This window comes from Bufo bufo, chromosome 1 (assembly GCF_905171765.1).
Source record: "Bufo bufo chromosome 1, aBufBuf1.1, whole genome shotgun sequence".
Classification (NCBI taxonomy): Eukaryota; Metazoa; Chordata; class Amphibia; order Anura; family Bufonidae; genus Bufo; species Bufo bufo.
Genome location: NC_053389.1, coordinates 797,904,815 through 797,928,145, shown reverse-complemented (window position 1 = coordinate 797,928,145; position 23,331 = coordinate 797,904,815). Strand labels below are relative to the sequence as shown.

At 40.2% G+C, this 23,331-nt stretch overlaps 1 protein-coding gene across 1 annotated transcript in view; it reads right to left on the bottom strand.

Moving 5' to 3' along the window:
- The window catches only part of LOC120988562 (venom factor-like), a 170,604-nt gene that overhangs the window by 129,434 nt on the left and 17,839 nt on the right, over positions 1-23,331 (bottom strand). The window contains exons 4-12 of the mRNA XM_040416090.1: positions 22,570-22,640; positions 18,422-18,513; positions 16,824-16,903; positions 13,336-13,423; positions 11,494-11,596; positions 9,335-9,458; positions 4,836-4,951; positions 4,311-4,454; positions 2,560-2,772 (exon numbers count right to left, since the gene is read on the bottom strand). Coding sequence (XP_040272024.1) covers positions 2,560-2,772; positions 4,311-4,454; positions 4,836-4,951; positions 9,335-9,458; positions 11,494-11,596; positions 13,336-13,423; positions 16,824-16,903; positions 18,422-18,513; positions 22,570-22,640 — 1,031 coding nt within the window. The remainder of the gene's footprint in view (positions 1-2,559; positions 2,773-4,310; positions 4,455-4,835; positions 4,952-9,334; positions 9,459-11,493; positions 11,597-13,335; positions 13,424-16,823; positions 16,904-18,421; positions 18,514-22,569; positions 22,641-23,331) is intronic.

The following is a 23,331-nucleotide window of genomic DNA, read 5'->3' as shown; positions in this document are numbered from 1 at the left end:
CACGTGGTGACGTCACTGATTATATCACCACGTGCTCCCAGCGTCATCACGTGGTGGCATCATCAAGCTGGCCGCAGGTCACGTGGCGGGCTTTTTTCAATCAAGACGGGAGCGGACTGCATCTCCCCGAGCAAGTGGATGAGATGAGTATTATTTTAACCCCTGATTAACTCCTGAAAGACTGAATTTGAGTCACAGATGTTGCAATCAGCATTGAACGTGGCATCTGAGGGGTTAAGTGAAGGGAGGTGGCACAATTGCTGTTCCCTGTCATTGCACTGGCTCCATACAATGGAAAGCAATTCTTGACAAAGCAATTTGTAAAAAAAAAACGAATTTCTTGTTGAAGTTTGGTGAAGCAGTCGAATTGAATTTATCAAAACATTTCTCATCTTTGGAACAAGCTGTGGCTCATATCTCTAGCTGCTATAGAGCCTTAGATAGAGCCATTAGTAGGACATCTCATACCTCTTTGACTTATGCCAGCAAATACTGTAGTCAGTACAAATTATATACCAGCATTGGCCTCCTGCTGGTAATATGGGATATGGTGGTGGTCTACTGGCCAGTAGGAAACCCTAAACTTCCATATGAAAGCATCATGTGCCCATAGCCACTTTGATTGGCTAACAGTCGGCCAGTCAATCAGATGGGATGGATATTGACTAGTCCTTCAGGTTGTGGGCTAGCTCAGAAGCACAGACACCATTTGTGGGATCATCCAGCAATGTGAGAGGATATTTATGCCATGTGTCTGGCCGCTCTGGCAGATACAAATTACAGACGACACCAGTCTTGGAGTGTTGCGGGGATAGTTTAGGGATATATTTAGTTAGGTACAGTAGATTGAATAAATAGGTAGAAAAGTCTGTGTTTTATCAGTAGAGAGGTATAGTGTAGGAGAGGGGAGAGTACTCTGAGTGTGACGGCAGCTAGAGCTGTTCATGTAATGCACTTGCATGAATCCTGCAGTGACTGCAACATACATTTTTTTTCTGTCCATGATCAGCCAGACTTTTTTTCCACATGGGATATGCTGCTCAATTGTGCCCTTTTCTTTCTTAAAGCCAATTTCAATTTTAATTCAGCGCATTTTACTGCATTAATATACCAGCTTAATTCAGCACATTTTATATAATTTATATATAACTTTAATTAAACATATTTTACTGCATTAATGTACCAGTTTAATTCAGCACATTTTATATAATTTATATATAACTTTAATGAAACATATTTTACTGCATTAATGTACCAGTTTAATTCAATGTATTTTACTATTGATAATACACCTGTTTAATTCAACGTATTCTACTGCATTAATATATAAGTTTAATTCAACGCATTGAACTGTTAAAGAGTCACTGTACTTTTACACATTTTCATTTCATTTTAATGGAGACTGATGTAAATAGCAAATTATAAACCCATTTATTTAAAAAAAATCTACCTGCATCCATCTGAAAAACGCTGTAAAGTCATAACCACTGCCTAATTTACAGTCCACTGCCTGTCCAGGCAAGATCCAACCTTAGTAACAGAGACACAGAAGATGGCTCATAGGAAATAGGAACATTTTGGAGCTAGTTGAGGCTAATAAAAATGGTGCTTCTACACAGCTTTTAAAGATTATAGGAGCCTACTGAGTGTCTGTAGGTGTGATTTCTCCCTCCTTATTTGTTCTGTCAGCGCTGGAGTTGAAAACAAACATAGTAGGAAGTAAGAGAAAGGACATCACAGCAGCACAGTGCTGCCAGATTCCAGAGAAGAGAGACACCCCCTGCTTCTGAGTGTAATGCATCTAGCTATGCAGCTGAACCAGGGAATAATATGGCTGAAAGAGACACAAGGGAAGTCCCAAAAGACCTGTCCCTTCATAATATAAAGAAGAACAGCCATTATACAAACTTTTTTGAAAGATCAGGTACGCTTTAAAGTTGCCATGACAAAGGGTGTCCCATTAATATGCACTGCTCATTCATTCCATTGGTCAATTTTCCATCCAGCCCACAAAAAATGAACAAAGGAATGAATGATTAATAGTGCATATTAATAAAGCAAACTTTAATTCCTACAATTACATATTTAACCTTTAAACCAAATCCAAAATCTCATGGATTTTATTAAAGTGAATAAATCCAAAAAAACACAAGTTTAAACTAAATAATTTCATTTTTTCTCAAAAACAATAAATCTTATAAAAGTATTTTTTTCCCAATAGATTCATGACACATCTAGTGGTGGAATAGATGTTTTACACTTTAATTACTGTAACATGCAGAAAGTTAACAATGCGGTATGATCAGTTTCGTACCCTGCCACTGCGATGTTACTCTGTTGGGCTAAGCCCATCATGATACTCCATTGGACTAGAATCTTCATGGAGCCTAATATCCTGCATGGTGCCCAAATAACAGTGGCATAACACAAAAGAATCACACAATACCACCTTACAGCGCTCACATTATACCAACACACAGATAATAGCTCCATACATGATTTTGAGCAGTAGTCTATGTAGTACTCTATTTGGTAGTTATTGAACCAAAGTTTACTTACCAAGTAGGTGAAATGGTTGATCTGATTCTGGATTGCAACATTTGTATTCAAGATATTAAAATTTATAAAAATTTGTGTATTGGGTTCCAGGACATTATTTGGGACTTCAATGTGAAGGTAGTTGCCTTGTCCATGTAATGATTTATAGGCCACCACTGTTGTTTCTCCAGATGCCTGCATGTTGTCTGCTAACCCGGGCACGTCTGTTCTCACCTATGGATTTGTTAATACAGCAGAATGAGACAAAGACTTTTGGATGGGGAATTGTTCTTAAACTATTGTTTGCCCTTGTTCCAGCCACCTGTGGGGCAAACCCTTGAAGCCCCTGCTGTCCCATAGAGAATGAATGGAGCATGGTTGAACTGCCACTTTATCAGATCAAAGGGACCCTTATCCTTGGGATCGGTGGGCATTCCAGGGTTAGGACCACCAGCGATCAGTTAGCCATTCCCTATCCTATGGATAGGGGATAACTTTTAAACTTTCCACAACATTTTAACACTTGTAATGACAAAACCAGAAATTACCTTCTTAACCTAATGGCGACCAAGCTCCGTAAACTTATGGTGTGGAATGAAAGCTCCTGTTCCTGCAATCTAGCAGGTGCAGGCTGGGTCCCCCATGGTTTATGACCACTTCTGCTATCTTCTTTCATTGGTACATAGCGTTTAATGAGTGGTATGCAGTGAGAAGAGGAAGAGGCTATGTCGGTTCCTCTATTCCTCTATAGGACCTGGCAATCACATAATAGTCAGTAAAATCTAAGGCAGAGCAGCGCTGCAGAGCCAGATAAGTTCTGCATGTGTACAGTGCCACAAATAGGGGGTAGGTTTCTCCTTTAACTGAGGCTCCTTTGGGCGACACAATTACAGTGGAAATGTGAGATATATAAAAAAAAAAGTCTCCATATTTCCAGAGGTCTTTAAAGTGCCCCCCAGAGTACTTCTTATGATCTTTTAGGGTACATATTATGTGTAAAATTTAAAAAAATAAAAAATAAGTGAAGATAAATAATAAAATACAAATAAGAAACAAAATACCAAAGGAAAAAAAAATGCCAACAAAACCAAAACAATTACCATAATCATACTGTTCACTCAAAATTATTCCTATTATATATCAAAATGGAAAAAAAATGCCTTTTTTATTTTTTGCCATTTTTGCTACATTATACCTCACCAGAACATGTTATTTAGGGCGAGCCCATACTACCATCCCTGCTATACCACTGTTGGACCATGTACAAGCAGTGCCAGCTTAACCCATTCATATTAGTAGATGTAATGTTAGTAGAATAAGTGGTACATCAGGTGACCATAATTATGCAGTAGTGATTGGCTGATAATACAACCCATTAAGCAGTGGGACCCCTTCCCATCTGGTGTCACCTCAGTAAACACTGGTATCAGCCTACTAATTAGGGTCAAAAAATAAATAAGTTATTACTGTAATACTTATTTTCCCAAAGTTTAGGTGTAGGATAGATAAAAGACACAGATCAGGTAAACCAGGGCAAATAATTTGGCCTAATGTGTTTTGGAGCCCACAGCCATCTAGGAAAAATGCTGTACCTTTGTAAAGTTGAGGAAGACCAAGAGGAAGCTATCACCCTGTTACTACAAGGGAGACCTGCAGTTGCAATGTACTATGTCATGATTTTATGACCATATGGACCATCATAGCCTCAATTATCCACTGCAACCAAAACAATGTCAACCAGAATATTGTATTAATAGTAAAATAAGACTCACAGATATTTTTAAAGAGTTTATATTTGCGGGCATGTTCAATCTCAGTCTCACCACTCCATCTTGATTAGTTATACCTCGATCCTTTTGATTTGCCACCACCATGATGTTTCTTGCAGGAGAACCATCTGGGTTGTTTACCATGAGCTACATGGAAGCAAAAAATGAAAAACCATTAACAGTAAACCCAAAAGTTTTTACCCAACTGTTTCTTTGTGGAGATTCCTCGTGGTCTTCTAATAGCTGAAGGCTTTTTGCTAGGTTTGGCAACCTGACAACCAATCACATGAGCGAGCTGCAAACCACTTCAATTGGATGTTGTAGTTTTTCTTATTCTGCTTGACAAGTGGCTCGGTGCTGACTTTTTGCCATGTAGTCCACGACAGCACAGGATTCGGTTGCAGCTAAGTAGAGGGCAATAGGTAGCCTCTTGCATTCAAATCTTTGGACAATTCCATCAGACGGGCTAAATCTTGCTTCATAATAGCATGCTGTACTGTAAATATCATATAGAGCAAAAATACAAACCTCAAGATCAAGTGGCATTCCAGGCTTAAAATACTTGGATGTTCTGCTAAAGATCATTTTATATGGAGATTTCACAATGTGAATGTCATCCAACTCCGCTTCTACAAAGTCAGTGCCTGTAATGGAAAGAATTGCATTCATTTGCATAAAATTTTCAAATGTAAGAATCATTTATCTCATATCACTCTAACCAAGATCTCCTGATGCCACCCTTCTCCTGGACTGATATATTCTACCTATGCTTTTGATGAATAGTACATGAGGCCAATAGTATTTCCAACCATGGCCATTAGAGAGATCCTCTGCTTTGGAGTAGAAGGGTCCCTTGCAGGAACCACGAGTGATCAGCTGGAATCTGTGGTAGACCTGGCAATGTTTAGTTTCCATGCAGTGCAGGTGAAAATAAGCATTATGCAGTTTACATTCAAATCAATGGATTGTCTGTGTAATGCAGGACAGCACAGGTCCTCCAGAGAGACACTCTTTGTAAGTGCTCTCCATTCAGGCCAAGACATGAGGATCCTTAATAAAGGACCCCCTCATTTAATGTAGGTTTCCTTAAAGGGGTTATCCAACCCCTATAATGACCCTCCCCCCCCCCCCCCAAATTCCAGGCCCCTCATATACATTATACTTATCTTCTCCCCAGCACGATCCGAGCGACAGGGAGATGCAGTGGCGGCCATGCAGGGATCCGGAGCATCGCAGGTGCCCGGGAGCAGGTAAGTATAATGTATACGAGTGTTCTGGGCATTGGGGTGGTCATTATAGGGGTTGGATAACCCCTTTAACCGGTTGTATGAAAAACTGTTTTCTAAGTTGGACAATTCCTTATTGTAAGAAACTATGTCTGCTTTCCTAAGTCTACTCGGCTAGGATATATTTCCTCTATATGTTGGGACAGTGCATCAGTGTGTATATATGAAATCAAATTTTGTTTCAGGAAAACTGCACTGTATTGAGAACCTGCAATGAAAATTGCAGGCATGTGCCAGAAGCAAGGGGTTAATTGCCATGCAGGCCTGAACACTGGACTGATGCATGGGTCAGCATAGGGGTCACGCCTAGGATGCCCCCATTTATTGTCAATAAACAGAGGTGCTGAGAAGGACCTTAGGGTCAGAGCATACAGAAACCACTGCAGGAATGTCACAGTCACTCATATTGAGAGGACCAGGCAATCTGTGGGGTAGTTAGCCAGGAAGTGAAGGTAAATAAAACTTGCAAATTGATGCACTATGCTAGGTACTTAGGACCTAGATAGAATTTGGAGCAGAACACCAGTAGCCAAGGGTGAGTGCTAAACAAGGGCAACCAACCATAGCGCTTTCTACCCCTTCCAACCACAAGTCTTCAGACCTCTGATGGCCCAAGTCTGGAGGATGATAGACCAGGTTGGCACAGTAAAAACAACAATGTAGAGGATGGTGTGCTGGGCTTTGCTGAGGAGAGACAGTCAGCAAATATATAGCATATAGATTTGGCTAGTAGAGAGTAACCCCTGATCACTGTGATGCATAAGGGTGCGTCACATGGAAGGACCAAGGGCCTATGTTTATGCTGATGTACAGGGTGCACACCATGTGGAGGGAATCTGTGGCCTACACTAAGTTGTATTGTCATCTTCATAACTACCACCTGTGGGGGCCGTAGAGCAAAGATGTTGATGCTAATTTCCCTGGGTTGAGGGCAGCATTTCAGTGCATAGACCGGGAGCAGCTACTGTCACATAATAATACTGAGGATAAATGGGAGAGCTTTAAATTCACATTGAGTAATTGCACTAAAAATGTATTCCTTTAGGTAACAAGTATAAACAGCTAAAATAAAACCTCCCATGGCTTACAGTGTAAAAAGCGCAATAAAAGACAAAAAAAGGGCATTTAAAAAATACAAATCTGAGGGGTCAGCTGTAGCGTTTGAAGAATACAAAGGGCTTAATAAAATCTGTAAAAAGGAGATAAAATTAGCAAAAATACAAAATGAACAGCAGGTGGCTAAAGAGAGCAAAAAAAAAATCCCAAAAAATGATTTAAATATATAAATGTTAAAAAACCAAGGTTCGAGCAGGTAGGTCCCTAAATAATGGTAAGGGGGAGGTAGTCACTGAAGATAAGGAAAAGGCAGAGTTACTAAATGTTTTTTTTAGCTCTGTGTATACAAAAGAAGAGAAAGGAGCTGATATCTGTGGTGCTGGGGCTGTTAGTACATCCAGTAATATATTGAATTGTCTAACTGTAGATATGGTCCAAGACAAGTAAAATAAAGTAAATGTGAACAAGGCTCCGGGTCCAGATGGATTACACCCAAGAGTGCTAAAAGAGCTCAGTTCAGTCATTGCTGTGCCCCTGTTTATAATTTTTAAAGATTCTCTAGGTACTGGTACCTTGCCAAGTGAATGGCGCAATGCAAATGTGGTGCCCGTATTCAAAAAAGGATCTAGGTCCTTCACAGGTAACTATAGACCTATAGGCTTGGAAAGTATAGTTTGTAATTGGATTGAAAACTGGCTGAAGGACCGTGTCCAGAGAGTTGTGGTTAATGATTCCTATTCAGAATGGTCCCGGGTTATAAGTGGTGACCCCAAGGTTCAGTGCTGGGCCCTCTATTATTTAATTTATTTATTAATGATATTGAGGACGGGATTAATAGCACCATTTCTATTTTTGAAGATGACACTAAGCTGTGTAGAACTGTACAGTCTATGGAAGATTTCCATAAACTACAAGCTGACTTAAACACTCTGAGTGATTGGGCATCAACTTGGCAAATGAGGTTCAATGTGGACAAATGTAAAGTTATGCATCTTGGTAGTAATAATTAGTGTTGATCACGAATATTCAAATTTCGAATTTTTATCGCGAATATAGGTACTTCGAAAATTCACGAATATTTTGAATATTCGTAATTTCGAATATTCTTTTTTTTTTTTTTTATATTCGATTTAAAAAAAAAAATCAGTACGCATGATCCCTCCCTGCTTCTAGCTTGTGGGCCAATAAGAAGGCTGCAATATACTTGACTTTAGGAGTAGTGTTGTTTGCGAATTTTGCTCTTTTTTTTCCGAATATTCGCTATATTGCTATATATTCTTGTTTTAGCAATATAGCGAATATTCGAAAAAAAATGAATGTAGAGCAATTTAGCTAATATAGTGCTATAATCTTTTTTTTATAGTTGTAATTTTTTTCCAATCTGAACTTCAGATGAGAAAAAAATTACAGCTATTAGACAAAGAAGATTATAGCACTACATTAGCTAAATTGCTCTATATAAATTTTTTTCAAATATTCGCTATATTGCTATATATTCTTGTTTTAGAATATTACGAATATTCTAAAAAACGAAGTTATAGCAATATAGCGAATATTCGGGGGGAAAAAAATGAATATAGAGCAATTTAGCTAATATAGTGCTATAATATTCTTTGTCTAAAAGTTGAAAAATTTGCAATAAAAATTAGAAAATTCGCATATTACCCGATCATTACCTTGCCGATTTTTGGATTAAAAAAAATCGTAAAATATAACGAATATTCGAATTTGCGAATATTCGACGAATATTCTACGAAATATTCGCGAAATATTGGAAATTCGAATATGACGCTCATCACTAGTAATAATCTCTGTGCTTCATATGTCCTAGGTGATGGAGCACTGGGGGAGTCACTTATAGAGAAGGATTTGGGTGTCCTTGTAGATGGTAGATGAAATTACAGCATACAATGTCAATCAGCTGCTTCTAAGGCCACCAGGATATTGTCATGCATTAAAAGAGGCATGGACTCGCGGGGCAGGGATGTAATATTACCACTTTACAAAGTGTCAGTGCGGCCTCATCTGGAATATGCAGTCCAGTTCTGGGCACCAGTCCATAGAAAGGACGCACTGCAGCTGGAAAAAGTACAGACGAGAGCTACTAAACTAATAAGGGGCATGGAGGGTCTCAGTTATGACGAAAGATTAAAAGAATTGAATTTATTTTGTCTAGAGAAGAGACTTCTAAGGGGGGACATGATTAACCTGTACAAATATATAAATGGGCCATACAAAAAATACGGTGAAAAACTGTTCCATGTAAAATGCCCTCCGACTGGAGAGAAAAAAGTTCAGTCTCTAGAAGCGTCAAAGCTACTTTACTGTAAGAACTGTGAATCTGTGGAATAGACTTCCTCAGGACGTGGTCACAGCAGGAACAGTGGACAATTTTAAAAAGGGTCTAGATAAATTCTTAAAAGTAAATGACATTAATGATTATGAAAACGTGTAGAAATCGGAGACGCACTTCCTTCTGAGATTCGTGTCTCCACCTATCCCTTGGTTGAACTTGATGGACTTATGTCTTTTTTCAACTGTATTAACTATGTAACTATGATGCTCTTTGAGTTGGGTGTAACGCCAACATTTACTTCAGACGTAAAACACACCATCTTACTATTCAGCTTTCACACTCATGAAGACATTTTATCATGTGATTCTTTTAGTAAGCAATTTCCAAACCTAAGTCAGTGATGACTGTCACCGAAACGTAGAGCTTGTACTCTAGCAAATCGTCTATTTTCTTGACAGACTTTATTAGGTCTCCTCTTAGAAGTTTTACTTCCTCCCCTATTCCATCAGAAATCTAGACGGGGAAACATAATTAACCAAAAGAAAAAATAAAGGAATATTTCAGATGTGAAATAAAGACAATGATATCATAGCATACATAAAATTGCTATTTCGCACAATCATATAGTTCTAAATTACCACAAATTATTGTGGAATTAATTAATTTAATTTGTAATACCATGTCTAGCCACATAGATTGCTGTAGCAGAATAGAAATCCTATTTGGAATATCACACATACTGCCCCTAGTAGTAAAATATGTATTGCAGTATTTACATTTGCTGCTCTGTAAAACACTAAACTAATGCAATGAATATAGGTAGAGGTGAGCAAATTTCATGTTATGAAACTCGTTCACTCTTCGTTTGGTGGTAAAAGCAGAATTGCGTTATGGTTTCCATTACCACGGACCATAATGCAATTCTATGACAGAATACATAACTTATTGCCTTTAGAGGCAATCTGTTATTCATTCCGTCATATTAGAAGTCTATGGCCTGCATAACGGATCCGTCACGTTTCCGTTATGTAAAGGACTGGATAACGGAAACGGGATGGATCCATTTTGCAGCCCATAGACTTCTATTATGACGGAATGAATAGCTGAATGCCTCTAAAGGCATTCCATTATGCATTTTGTCATAGAATTGCGTTATGGTCCGTGGTAACAGAAACCATAACGCAATTCTGCTTTTACCGCAAAAGCTCATCTCTAGATATAGGCATAAAGGCATAAACACTGTCAAGTAGATTAACATGTTTGCATGCTTCACCTGAATGTTGTGGTTTTCCCACCTACTTATCTCCCTGTCTATGACATTTTTCTTAACCCAACAGATTACCGTAACTGACACCTACACTCCATTTTCCAAGCATGGTGCCAGTGTAGGGCAAATGCCCAATCCAACAGAAGGTAACACCATGGCACTCGCTGTATTATACATTGCAATTTTATTAATACATTAAAAATCAGTAAGATCCAGATATAACGATCAAGCAATATCAGAAGAAGCTCATATCATGTAAAGAAAGTTTCGGTCAAGAAAAGACTTTCCTCAACTATATGAGCCTGGTGTTTAAAATTGAGGCTCTGGCTTTCTGGACCCCTCTTTCTGAACCCATTCTACCCTAACCTCATGAAAACGACCATCCAAAATATGGATAGCACTTGGTAGGACCTGGATGATTGGGTTCTCAAGAAAGAGGCCGAAATGCAAATAATATAATTTATCATATAAAAACTGATCTTCATAAAGCGGTAGTTTTTCTTAGAGTTGATCTTTTGGATGGATTGCTACCTGACTTTCCAGGTCCAGGTAGCACCAAAATAATTTCTTTAGACTAAATTTGTGGTGGCCATTCTAATCACAGTTAATAACTACAACCACCATCAAACACCACTGAGTCTGACAGACTGATATGATAGAAAAGTCATCATACTACGACTTAAGGTCTGGTCAGCTTGCCTCTCCATCAGTTATACTGACTCATTCTAGCCATCAACAATCAAGTAACCTATATGAATCCCACACCCTTAATACGTGTTTGATCCCTTTATCTACACTTCCCCTTGCTCCAATTTATCATCTTTTCCCTTTTTAATATCCCTCTAAGAACACTTTCCATCCAGCTAAACTTTCTTCAGATTTTTTTTACAATTAACCACAGAAGTTTTATGGTCATTTTTTGCATTTCTTAGGTCACTGGTCCATAATCAACAGGTAAATATGACCTGAATTATTATACCAGGTATTGGCAATTTCATTTATTGCAGATATGTCTTAACTATGCCAATTTGAATGGTATAACAATAGTCAAGTCTACTGATGATGTCTTGTTTCTCCACATTTAATATGCCTTTCCTACATTTTCGATTTTACTCTGCATCTCGAACATCATTTAAAGTTGAATGTGGTTCCCAAGGTACAAAAGGTTGGGTCTAATCAAGTTAGTTATTCATATTACACTTTCTGAAGTTTGAATGCCTACACCCTAAAATCCTTTCATTCATTCAATATAAGAGTTTTTAATAAACTATTTTACAGTACCTGAATTGTTCTAAGTGAGTCTGTGATACCTCTCTTTTGATTGTCCTTCTTTAGGCCAAAGATAACAAAGGCTTGACCGTTAACTGGTTTCTTATAAATGTACCTAAGCATTGGAGAAATATTGGGTCAATAGAAGTGAGTTTCCAGTGGTCAATTAGACAAATCTTTTGCTTCCACATCAAATCACATTGGATATGTATGGCTCGCCACAATTTGGCATTTAATAAGCCATGACATCTGTAGACACCTCTTGGCATCCCTGCAAGTCAGCTGTTTGAGGAACCCGTGGTGCTCACCAGAGCTCTGGTGAGCTCCATGACTTTCACACAGCTTGTCAAGCACTATCCATGTTATAGTGGCTGTGCTTGGTATTGCAGCTCATCCCCATTCACATGAATGAGGCTAAGCTGCGCCTAGCTCATGTGATCAATGAATGTGATGTGGCTTAGGAAGAGGCCTAAGTGCTCACAGAGCGTTTTCATACAGCTGATCAGCTCAGGTCCCGGATGTCAGACCCCCCAATGATTTGATATTGATAACCTATCCTGAGGAGAACTCCTTTAACCAAAGGCAGTATTGATCTGTTAACTGCCAAAGTCTCACACTATTGGTCTGTGCTCCTCCCCATAAACCTTCCCTGTCTGATCGACCACTCCTTCTTGTTAATAATTCTCTCATCCCTTGGCATCACAGATTTGTCTCTTCATAGCAACAAAACAGCCTCCCACTCACACACCACCTCCTGTTCTAGTCATATCTTTGTTAGAGTCCTTCAATGCTTTTTCTGGTTTCCCTGCTGTGTTATGTCTAAACATTTGGGCTAGGAGAGCCTAAAAACTCCAATGGCATTCAATACCACTTTTATTCTTAGATTCTTCTCCTATTCTCCTCCTTTTCTTCCTTTTCCTAAAACTCAAGGAGAAAACACAAATTCATTATCATTTTTCCCTTTTACCCAATCCCATCATAAGATCTATTTAACACCTCATAAGACCTCTGCCTTGAAAATGTGCACTGTCCTTGAGATGGTTTATCCAAGCCATTTTGACATCTGCTTTAGCAGGCAGCATTGACGTCTATGGAGAAGTCATTACCACCATGTTCTCCAATAGGCAAGAGCTTTGTTGTCTTCTATAGGGATTTATGGCCATTCTTTACCAGAAATATATATATATATGTTAGTCCTTATTCTCATCACATATATTAATTTTCCTCATTAACATTTTCCTTGTCTCTTCCCTAAGTCATTCTGTATCCTGAATCTTAGTGCCATTATATAAGCTTCCAACATAAAGTTGACTTTCCACCTTAAAAAACTTCAAGAGAGTATTCCCACCGAGGACATACATGGCATATCATCGGAATATGATTTAAATGTCTGATAGATCTGGGACCTACACCCTTGTGGAAAAGGGCTGTTTCTGTAAGTACCAAAGAAGTGACTAATGAGAGCCAACCGCATGTGCAGCCACTACTCATTGTCTGTCAGAATGTGGTCTCTGATAGTTAAGCGACTCAGATAGGTGCTCAACACGAGAGGTAGGACCCAAATCAACCAGATATTTAAGGCATATCTTATAGAGATGTTATTAATGTTCTAAGTGTTAATACCTTTAAAGATGAATAGAAGTGATAAGGCTGAGTTCTCACTTCAGTTATTTGATCAGTTATTTCCATAAGTTAGTGTGAGCCAAAACTAGATGCGGGTCAAAAACACAGAAGAGATGCAGATCTTTCCATTATAGGCTTCACTACGGTTTTTGACTCACAATATACCATAACATACATCGTCCTAGTTCTCCAATCCATAATTTTGGCCTTTATGATTATACAGTTACTTACTGACTTGTAATTGTTACTGAAAAACTTTTATCATCTAGGTGCATGAATTTTTTCTCCGCTGTTATGGTAACTTCAAAATTTGGTAATACTGGGGAAAAAAAGGATCAGTATAAGGCCTCATACACACGACCGTTGTGTGCACCCGTGGCCGTTGTGCCGTTTTCCGTTTTTTTTCGCGGACCCATTGACTTTCAATGGGTCCGTGGAAAAATCGGAAAATGCACCGTTTTGCAGCCGCATCCGTGATCCGTGTTTCCTGGCTGTGAAAAAAATATGACCTGTCCTATTTTTTTCACGGCCAACGGTTCACGGACCCATTCAAGTCAATGGGTCCGTGAAAGAACACGGATGCACACAAGATTGGCATCCGTGTCCGTGATCCGTGGCCGTAGGTTAGTTTTTATACAGACGGATCCGAAGATCCGTCTGCATAAAAGCTTTTTCAAAGCTGAGTTTTCACTTCGTGAAAACTCAGAACCGACAGTATATTCTAACACAGAAGCGTTCCCATGGTGATGGGGACGCTTCTAGTTAGAATACACTACAAACTGTGTACAAGACTGCCCCCTGCTGCCTGGCAGCACCCGATCTCTTACAGGGGGCCGTGATCAGCACAATTAATCCCTTCAGGTGCGGCACCTGAAGGGGTTAATTGTGCTGATCACGGCCCCCTGTAAGAGATCAGGGCTGCCAGGCAGCAGGGGGCAGACCCTCCCCCCCCTCCCCAGTTTGAATATCATTGGTGGCCAGTGCGGCCCCCCCCCCTCTATTGTAATAATAGGTTGGTGGCCACACTGGCCACCAATGTTGTTAATGCTATAGAGGGAGGGGGGCCAATGGGGGGCGCACACTGTGCCACCAACAATTTATTACAATAGAGGGAGGAAGGGGGGGGGCGCACACTGTGCCACCAACGAATTATTACAATAGAGGGAGGAAGGGGGGGGGGCGGGGGGGCACACTGTGCCACTAACTAATTATTACAATAGAGGGAGGAAGGGGGGGGGGGGGCCGCACTGGCCACCAATGATATTCAAACTGGGGAGGGGGGGGGGGCTGCCCCCTGCTGCCTGGCAGCCCTGATCTCTTACAGGGGGATATGATAGTACAATTAACCCCTTCAGGTGCGGCACCTGAGGGGTTAATTGTGCTGATCATGGCCCCCTGTAAGAGATCGGATGCTGCTAGGCAGCAGGGGGCAGTCATGTACACAGTTTGTAGTATATTCTAACTAGAAGCGTCCCCATCACCATGGGAACGCCTCTGTGTTAGAATATACTGTCGGAAATGAGGTTTCACGATCTAACTCATATCCGACAGTATATTCTAACATAGAGGCGTTCCCATGGTGATGGGGACGCTTCAAGTTAAAATATACCATCGGATTGGAGAAAACTCCGATCCGATGGTATAAAAGGGACTCCAGACTTTACATTGAAAGTCAATGGGGACGGATCCGTTTGAAATGGCACCATATTGTGTCAACGTCAAACGGATCCGTCCCCATTGACTTGCATTGTAATTCAGGACGGATCCGTTTGGCTCCGCACGGCCAGGCGGACACCAAAACGACTTTTTTTTCATGTCCGTGGATCCTCCAAAAATCAAGGAAGACCCACGGACGAAAAAACGGTCACGGATCACGGGAAAACGGAACCCCGTTTTGCGGACCGCATAAAAATATGGTCGTGTGCATGAGGCCTAAATAAATGAGTCCCATCATCATTCCACCTCCCCAAAAAGACAACATGGACCTGGAAACTCAGGTAGCAATATAATCACTACTGTGATCTCCATTGTTTGTAAATTAATGAAGACCAAGGTTGCCTATTTTTGACAATATACAAACCGGATTCCAAAAAAGTTGGGACACTAAACAAATTGTGAATAAAAACTGAATGCAATGATGTGGAGATGGCAAATGTCAATATTTTATTTGTAATAGAACGTAGATGACAGGTCAAACGTTTAATCCGAGTAAATGTATCATTTTAAAGGAAAAATACGTTGATTCAAAATTTCACGGTGTCAACAAATCCCCAAAAAGTTGGGACAAGTAGCAATAAGAGGCTGGAAAAAGTAAATTTGAGCATAACGAAGAGCTGGAAGACCAATTAACACTAATTAGGTCAATTGGCAACATGATTGGGTATAAAAAGAGCTTCTCAGAGTGGCAGTGTCTCTCAGAAGCCAAGATGGGTAGAGGATCACCAATTCCCACAATGTTGCGCAGAAAGATAGTGGAGCAATATCAGAAAGGTGTTACCCAGCGAAAAATTGCGAAGACTTTGCATCTATCATCATCAACTGTGCATAACATCACCCGAAGATTCAGAGAATCTGGAACATTCTCTGTGCGTAAGGGTCAAGGCCGTAAAACCATACTGGATGCCCGTGATCTCTGGGCCCTTAAACGACACTGCACCACAAACAGGAATGCTACTGTAAAGGAAATCACAGAATGGGCTCAGGAATACTTCCAGAAACCATTGTCAGTGAACACAATCCACCGGGCCATCCGCCGTTGCCAGCTGAAACTCTACAGTGCAAAGAAGAAGCCATTTCTAAGCAAGATCCACAAGCTCAGGCGTTTTCACTGGGCCAGGGATCATTTAAAATGGAGTGTGGCAAAATGGAAGACTGTTCTGTGGTCAGACGAGTCACGATTCGAAGTTCTTTTTGGAAATCTGGGACGCCATGTCATCCGGACCAAAGAGGACAAGGACAACCCAAGTTGTTATCAACGCTCAGTTCAGAAGCCTGCATCTCTGATGGTATGGGGTTGCATGAGTGCGTGTGGCATGGGCAGCTTGCATGTCTGGAAAGGCACCATCAATGCAGAAAAATATATTCAGGTTCTAGAACAACATATGCTCCCATCCAGACGTCATCTCTTTCAGGGAAGACCCTTCCTTTTTCAACAAGATAATGCCAGACCACATTCTGCATCAATCACAACATCATGGCTGCGTAGGAGAAGGATCCGGGTACTGAAATGGCCAGTCTGCATTCCAGAACTTTCACCTATAGAGAACATTTGGCGCATCATAAAGAGGAAGGTGCAACAAAGAAGGCCCAAGACGATTGAACAGTTAGAGGCCTGTATTAGACAAGAATGGGAGAGCATTCCTATTTCTAAACTTGAGAAACTGGTCTCCTCGGTCCCCAGACGTCTGTTGAGTGTTGTAAGAAGAAGGGGAGATGCTTAAAATGGTACATTTTCTCAGTTTAAACTTTTGTTCCATGATTTATGTTCTATTCTGAATAAAATATTAGAAGTTGGCACCTCCACATCATTGCATTCAGTTTTTATTCACGATTTGTATAGTGTCCCAACTTTTTTGGAATCCGGTTTGTATATTAAGATCCATGTAACGTCAAATCTGGGCATACTTGCTAACCTGGACCATGGAAAACCTGGATGTCTACCCCTGTGGGAGCTCTAGCGGTATTAGTAATCATCCAGTTGTCAAAAGAAATCTTCTTACCATATTCTTTCACATCAAATTTTGCAGAGAATTCTTCTTGGGAGTTGTCATAATGTGCTGTGATGGTCCAAGTGCCAAGCCTGCAAGGAAAGGAAACTATATCAGCATTTAGACTTGAAGAAACACATGAAGGAAAAAAATGGAAAGGAAATGTACCGTAGCAGTAATATTTCACAGCGAAACAGTGAAAAAATTTATTCTTGAATAGTGAAATTTCCAAATCTTCCAAATTCACTGTGGCTAGAGATTGTTGATCATCCCAATTGCTGTCCATCTTGAGTTTTGGTATGACCCTCATCCTAACATTTTCTACTACTTTGTGTATTTATTGCATAGTTAAAGATGCAATGTCGCTAATTCTTCTCATGCATCAAGTATACTGATTTTTGTTTGCAGTTGTTTCACTACTGGCCCCCACTGTCAGCTTTTATGATGCTGAGAACTGTTGTGGAAATATTCATTTCAACTGACTCTTATGGTTGTTCAAAGTCAAGTACCTGTCCTGCTTCAACAAGCAGAAAATGGCTAATGGGAACATCAATAAGTCCATTGATTGGCTCATCAGCCTTTCCAGGAATTTCGAGTGTGCCTAGCAGGCATAGAAAATGTAAAGCACGGTGTAATGACAGTGGTCAGTGCCCGCCATCATCCCGCTCACCATGGTGGGTGTGAGCACCGACCCACTCACCCTGGTCGCTGGAGTCTCATGTGCCTCTTACTGGCAGGTTTCAGCTTGCTTCTTGCTGGAAAACTCTCCTTCCTAGCAATAGTGTGTGCATGCTTTCTGGTTCTAGTACTCACACGCACCCTGATTTTAACTCCCTGCCTATGGCTGGCCACTTGTGGGTATTTAAGGCACCTTCCCCTATGGGAAGATACCTGAGCAATAGGTATATTAGCCTGCTAGAGCCTGTGAAGGTGCTCTACTTGAGCTTGTCTGCCCAGGTACCGACCTTTGGCTCATTTCCTGGAATTTGACCCTCTGCTGTCTACCCTGACCTGTGTCTGACTACCATGCTGACCCTAAGATGCCTGCCTTGAGCTTCGTACTATTTCTCACATTTGTATGTACTCTGCCTGCCCTGACCTCAGCCTGTTGCTGATTATGAGTTTTGCTATGAGCCATTGTTTTTTGACCCACGTGGGTCAGCAGCCAACGACGCAGAGACTGTTCCAGGAGGTAGTGACATGCTGTGTTCTCTGCAGGGAAGTCCAGATGCCTGTATAGGGGTTAAAGGCTGAAAACCAGGGAAACCTAAGCCGAATCTGTTGGATGACACAATGATTCCATACCCACTGCCATAACACTGAGGAGGCCAGAGCAGCATTTAATGGCAGCAGAAAGAGATGGGTGGAGATGAGCAATGCTCCCTAGAAAACCCTTTATCATGCTCGAATAAACATGTACATGACATCTTGACCTCCATTCACCAAAATCTATATGAAAAATATAAAAATGTCTGCATAGCAGAAAAATAAAAGGGAATGGGGATTGTATGGTCAAGGCAAGATGCTTTTCATCAAAGTAAATCAAATAAACAAACTGTATACTACTCAGAAAGATAAAATCATTTAACAAGTGTATTGGTTGTCCTTACATTGCTAGGTCAGACAATTCATAATTCTTAGAGATGATGCCAAATTTATCAGGGAACCAATTCCCTTGTGCTGTAATCATCCCATATGGGTTCTGAAAAAGATTTTAAAAAAAAACCTTAAAGAAAGCACCTCTACATGTTTTTGACATCACTTAGATTAAAGGAACACTAAATCTAGAAAAGTAAACAAGAATTTTTTTTTTTTGTCCTACTACAGACAGGGCAGAGAGGGGAGGCTTCTGCTGCAACCAGCTGTCTGACAGCCAGATACAAAATAGTTAGGAGCAGGTGCGGAAGGTGACTTCTCCTTCTTCTGCGACCTGTTCCCAACCGCCTTACAAATGTTGGTGGTTGGGATTTTAAATATGGCACCCCCTCACGAGTGCAGCAGGCACCATAGCAGTACAATCCTGGGAGAGTTTATCAAGTACAACAGTGTGATAAGGTAAGTGACCTAAATGTAAGCGCCTGTAAGTAAAGAAGCTACTATATAAAATATACATTGAAAAGAGTATCCACTGTTGGTAAGAGTGCAAGTAACGGCATCAAATATAAAGTGCAAGTGCATGCTATATACAGTGGGATGAGAAAGTTTGGGCAACCTTGTTAATCGTCATGATTTTCCTGTATAAATCGTTGGTTGTTACGATAAAAAATGTCAGTTAAATATATCATATAGGAGACACACACAGTGATATTTGAGAAGTGAAATGAAGTTTATTGGATTTGCAGAAAGTGTGCTATAATTGTTTAAACAAAATTAGGCAGGTGCATAAATTTGGGCACTGTTGTCATTTTATTGATTCCAAAACCTTTAGAACTAATTATTGGAACTCCAATTGGCTTGGTAAGCTCAGTGACCCCTGACCTACATACACAGGTGAATCCAATTAGGAGAAAGAGTATTTAAGGGGGTCAATTGTAAGTTTCCCTCCTCTTTTAATTTTCTCTGAAGGGTAGCAACATGGGGGTCTCAAAACAACTCTCAAATGACATGAAGACAAAGATTGTTCACCATCATGGTTTAGGGGAAGGATACAGAAAGCTGTCTCAGAGATTTCAGCCGTCTGTTTCCACAGTTAGGAACATATTGAGGAAATGGAAGACCACAGGCTCAGTTCAAGTTAAGGCTCGAAGTAGCAGACCAAGAAAAATCTCGGATAGACAGAAGCGACGAATAGTGAGAACAGTCAGAGTCAACCCACAGACCAGCACCAAAGACCTACAACATCATCTGGCTGCAGATGGAGTCACTGTGCATCGTTCAACCATTCGGCGCACTTTACACAAGGAGATGCTGTATGCGAGAGTGATGCAGAGGAGCCTTTTCTCCGCCCACAGCACAAAAAGTGCCGCTTGAGGTGGGCTAAAGCACATTTGGACAAGCCAGCTTCATTTTGGAATAAGGTGCTGTGGACTGATGAAACTAAAATTGAGTTATTTGGCCATAACAAGGGGCGTTATGCATGGAGGAAAAAGAACACAGCATTCCAAGAAAAACACCTGCTACCTACAGTAAACTATGGTGGTGGTTCCATCATGCTGTGGGGCTGTGTGGCCAGTGCAGGGACTGGGAATTTTGTCAAAGTTGAGGGATGCATGGATTTCACTCAGTATCAGCAGATTCTGGAGACCAATGTCCAGGAATCAGTGACAAAGCTGAAGCTGCGCCGGGGCTGGATCTTTCAACAAGACAACGACCCTAAGCACTGTTTAAAATCCACTAAGGCATTTATGCAGAGGAACAAGTACAACGTTCTGGAATGGCCATCTCAGTCCCCAGACCTGAATATAATTGAAAATCTGTGGTGTGACTTAAAGAGAGCTGTCCATGCTCGGAAGCCATCAAACCTGAATGAACTAAAGATGTTTTGTAAAGAGGAATGGTCCAAAATACCTTCAACCAGAATCCAGACTCTCATTGGAACCTACAGGAAGCGTTTAGAAGGCTGTAATTTCTGCAAAAGGAGGATCTACTAAATATTGATTTCATTTCTTTTTTGTGGTGCCCAAATGCATGCACCTGCCTAATTTTGTTTAAACAATTATAGCACACTTTCTGTAAATCCAATAAACTTCATTTCACTTCTCAAATATCACTGTGTGTGTTTCCTATATGATATATTTAACTGACATTTTTTATCGTAACAACCAACGATTTATACAGGAAAATCATGACGATTAACAAGGTTGCCCAAACTTTCGCATCCCGCTGTATTATAAGCAAAAAAGAGAAGTAGCAACACTCCAATGTGGATCTCTTGAATGTATAAGTATATCTATTCAGCCAGATGCAGCAAACAGTAAAGTGCATGTGCAAGCTGCAGGAAGTAATGAGCAAGAAACATAACCAAGGTTGGTTCAAGAGGCAAAGAACCGCAGCAAGTAACATCAAACATGCGGTCCAAAAAGGCAAGGTCACATACCGTGTATAAGAGGTAACAAATCCACAGGAAGACTGCACACCCCGACGCGCGTTTCGATTTGAAACCTTCCTCTGGGGGTACCTCTACCTCCAGAGGAAGGTTTTAAATCGAAACGCGCGTCGGGGTGTGCAGTCTTCCTGTGGATTTGTTACCTCTTATACACGGTATGTGACCTTGCCTTTTTGGACCGCATGTTTGATGTTACTTGCTGCGGTTCTTTGCCTCTTGAACCAACCTTGGTTATGTTTCTTGCTCATTACTTCCTGCAGCTTGCACATGCACTTTACTGTTTGCTGCATCTGGCTGAATAGATATACTTATACATTCAAGAGATCCACATTGGAGTGTTGCTACTTCTCTTTTTTTGCTTATAATATATAGCATGCACTTGCACTTTATACTTGATGCCATTACTTGCACTCTTACCAAGAGTGGATACTCTTTTCAATGTATATTTTATATAGTAGCTTCTTTACTTACAGGCACTTACATTTAGGTCACTTACCTTATCACACTGTTGTACTTGATAAACTCTCCCAGGTTTGTACTGCACTTTTTGCATTTGTCTGTCATCTCTTTGTATATGCTTTTAACTATATACTCAATAAAATAATACTTTTTAGCTTAGTAGTTCTCAGTGTCTTTCTATAGGTTATTTAGTTATCTTCTGAGTTAAGCTCCAGTCAGGGGCTTTACTGTTTTTTACGCCATTCCTTTGTAACTTACTTTTGTACTAATCACCATAGCAGTCAGGTGCCTACTGTTTTAAGCAGCAGGTACCCAGGGCTAATGTATGCAATCAAAGCTAATGCCAATCACATACATTTAACCCCTTGGAGGCCGTTGTCAAATGTTGCCACAGTATCTCTGAGGATAAAAACTGGGACCACGTGCTTAAAGCCATGCAGCTGCTCACCCTAGCGAGGAACAGGGGAGTTGGACGTAGTGTGTGGCAGCCTTGGTCCTCCCGAGTGACATGAGGCTGCTGCCCAATAGCTCCCATGGAGAGCTTGCCTATGGATGGGCTCTATCGGAACTTAGGGTAATTCTCATAGACTCCAAAGCTAAAGCATTGGAGTCTGTGACCGAAACAATCTAATGATTGCTTTTATAGTTTCCTAGGGAAACTATTAAAAAGTGTAAAAAAAATAGAAAAAAGTTTTTAAAAATATAAAAAAGATAAAAAATATATAAAAATTCAAAGCACCGCTTTTCCACAAAATTAAAATAAAAATACACACGAAATGTAAAAAGTAAATATCATGGGCATCGCTGTGTGTGAAAATATTTATACCATATGGCAAACAGTGAAACAGAAAAAAAAAAAAAAAATGGCTGATTTGCCAATTTTTTGTTGCGTTAACTTCCACAAACAAATTATGAAAAAGTGATCAAAAAGTCATACACACTGTAAAAGATATTTAAAAATGTACATATCTCCCTGCAAAAAATTAGCCCTCACTCAGCTCCATACACCTAAAAGCAAAAAAAACTATGTGGTATCATTGTATTCGTACTGATCAGGAGAATTAAAGTAACAGGTCAGTTTTAACTGCATAGGGAACGCTGTCAAAATAAAACCCATATATCTCTTGCAGATTGTGTTTATTTTGTGTTAATTCCACCTCATTGGAAATTTTTATCCCTCCCCAGTATAATTTTTTTTTCTGTTTATTTTCTGCATTTAGTAGGAAACAACTGAAGATTAATGAAAATTCTCACCGTAATCTCATACATTACTGTCTCTTTTTTTGGCTGCATCTTGTAGTTCATTGGGTAAATACGGTAGAGAGCTAAAGAGACACAAGGTAAACTATTACTTTAAGAAATGTGCTACATGGAAATTAATGCTGCAAATCATCTTTATTTCCAACTACTTATATCCTTAAAGGGGTTCTCCAGGAATGAAAATATATATATATGAAAATACCTTAATATTACTTTATTATAAATATATTTCCAAAATACCTTTCATTAGTTATAATGGCTTGTTTTGTCTGGGGAGCAATAATCAGGGGAAACAAAATGGCTGCCATCCTATTAGTACACACAAAACCTGTCCTAATCACACAGGACAAGTCACTTCTGAACTCTGAGCCAAAGAGCTGGCTTATCCTCCTCCTCTCTGCTCTGATTGTCACAGGTTATAATCCTGAATACAGATGATAAAAATTTCAACTGGGAATTGAGTTCATGAGGAAACATGAAGTACAAAAAGGACAGACTGTGGTAATGGAGACTGCATACAAGAGCTGCTGCTCATTATCCACATCTCCACCTCCTCTCTGTACTTCATGTCTCCTCATGGACTCCATTCCTACAGAGATTCAGCTGAAGATCCTATCAGCTGTATTCAGGATCATAATCCCTGACAAGCAGAGCAGAGAGGAGGATCAGGTAGCTCTTTAGCTCACTGCTCTGAAGTTACTTGTCCTGCTGTGTGAATGGGACAGGTTTTGTGTGCACTAATAGGATGGCGGTCAT